We start from the raw sequence: 1,314 nt of genomic DNA on the forward strand, positions 1-1,314 counted from the left end.
GCACAAATTACATAACACAAGATTATCAATTTTATTGTAGATAAACAAACCAATTATTGATTTTTCTTCAATTCCTTGAGGCGGAGATTTATATCGTCCGCACAAATCAATATTTTTCAAACGTTTACCTTTTATTATTTGAAATTATGTTTTTGTAGCAAACGGGGATATTGTTCTTGGTAATTTCAACAAGAAAAACACTACAATACATATATTTTGTTTATTTACACACAACATTTGAAATTTGAAACTGGAAATAGTGAAACGGTAATCCGGTAGACAGACTTCAGCAATTCTTAGAATGTTTCAGCAAATTAATAACATTTTATGGAAATTAAAGATAACCTTAAACCTGTAAAATGAAAATTACTGTGAGATAACAATTTTGTTGTGTTTTTGGGCCCAAAGTTGAATTTTGTTCAAACACTCGGCCTCCAGCGGATTTGACTTCATTTCAGTCGTATCAGCCACAAACACACGCTCAAAAGCTTCCTCTTCCACACATTTAAATTTATTTCTGTTGAATTCTAAAGTGCCGATTTTGAGACCTTGGAGAAAAGCTTCAGGAGACGTAAGATTGAGATTTTCCAAGGACAAAACTGAAATTTCTTCAAATCCTTTGAGAGCATCATTTTCGATTGTCTCCACAGGATTATCTCCCAAAAACACAGACATCGATTTTCGCCCTTTTAAACTCTTAAACGAATCGGCGGAAATCTTTTTGATTAAATTACCGGTGAGCTGGATATATGTAAGGGCAGGTTTGTCCTCAAACCAATGCGAATCAATTTTATCCAATTTATTGTTACCCAAACCAATCGAGGTCAAACGAGTCAAATTATCAAAAGCGTGAGGGTCAATATATGAGATTCCATTATCACCTAATTCCAGATACGTCAACTTAGGGAGATTGTTGAAAATTCCTGCTGGGATCTTCGAAATCTCATTGTATTGTATTAAGAGGTTTTTGAGTTTTGGCAAGTCTTGGAAAGCTCCAGGTTGAATTTCCCGAATCGAATCATCTAGCAAATACAAAGTTTGCACATCTTCGATATTTGCGATGATTCCTGCTGTTAAATTCTCAGCAGGACTGTAGCCAAGAAGACGATAAATGCCCTCGGGTTCCACCACAAACGTTAAATTATTTTTTCGAAAATATTCATCACGCCAACCAAAAACACTGAATATTAGGCACAAACCTAAAAATATAATTTTAAGAAACATGTCTGTGTTTGATAATAAACTGAATCAGTTTCTGCAATTGCACTTTATTTATGCACAAATTACATAACACAAGATTATCAATTTTATTGT

General features: G+C 33.9%; 2 protein-coding genes across 3 annotated transcripts in view; both read right to left on the reverse strand.

Moving 5' to 3' along the window:
- Positions 1-1,314, reverse strand: part of LOC123007815 (leucine zipper putative tumor suppressor 2 homolog) — a 75,581-nt gene that overhangs the window by 11,461 nt on the left and 62,806 nt on the right. The gene's annotated exons all lie outside the window — the stretch shown is intronic.
- LOC123007817 (leucine-rich repeat-containing protein 70-like) lies at positions 207-1,292 on the reverse strand. Its single transcript, XM_044403268.1, has one exon. The coding sequence runs from the start codon at positions 1,222-1,224 to the stop codon at positions 367-369; it is 858 nt and encodes a 285-aa protein (XP_044259203.1). The 5' UTR covers positions 1,225-1,292; the 3' UTR covers positions 207-366.

This window comes from Tribolium madens, unplaced genomic scaffold, assembly GCF_015345945.1.
Source record: "Tribolium madens isolate multiple individuals breed KSU strain unplaced genomic scaffold, Tmad_KSU_1.1 Scaffold_3;HRSCAF=73;Tcas5.2_LG2, whole genome shotgun sequence".
Lineage (NCBI taxonomy): Eukaryota > Metazoa > Arthropoda > Insecta > Coleoptera > Tenebrionidae > Tribolium > Tribolium madens.

Bases quoted from the DNA above. Each gene is read 5' to 3' on its own strand.
- LOC123007817 (XM_044403268.1), bottom strand. From the start codon at position 1,224: ATGTTTCTTAAAATTATATTTTTAGGTTTGTGCCTAATATTCAGTGTT.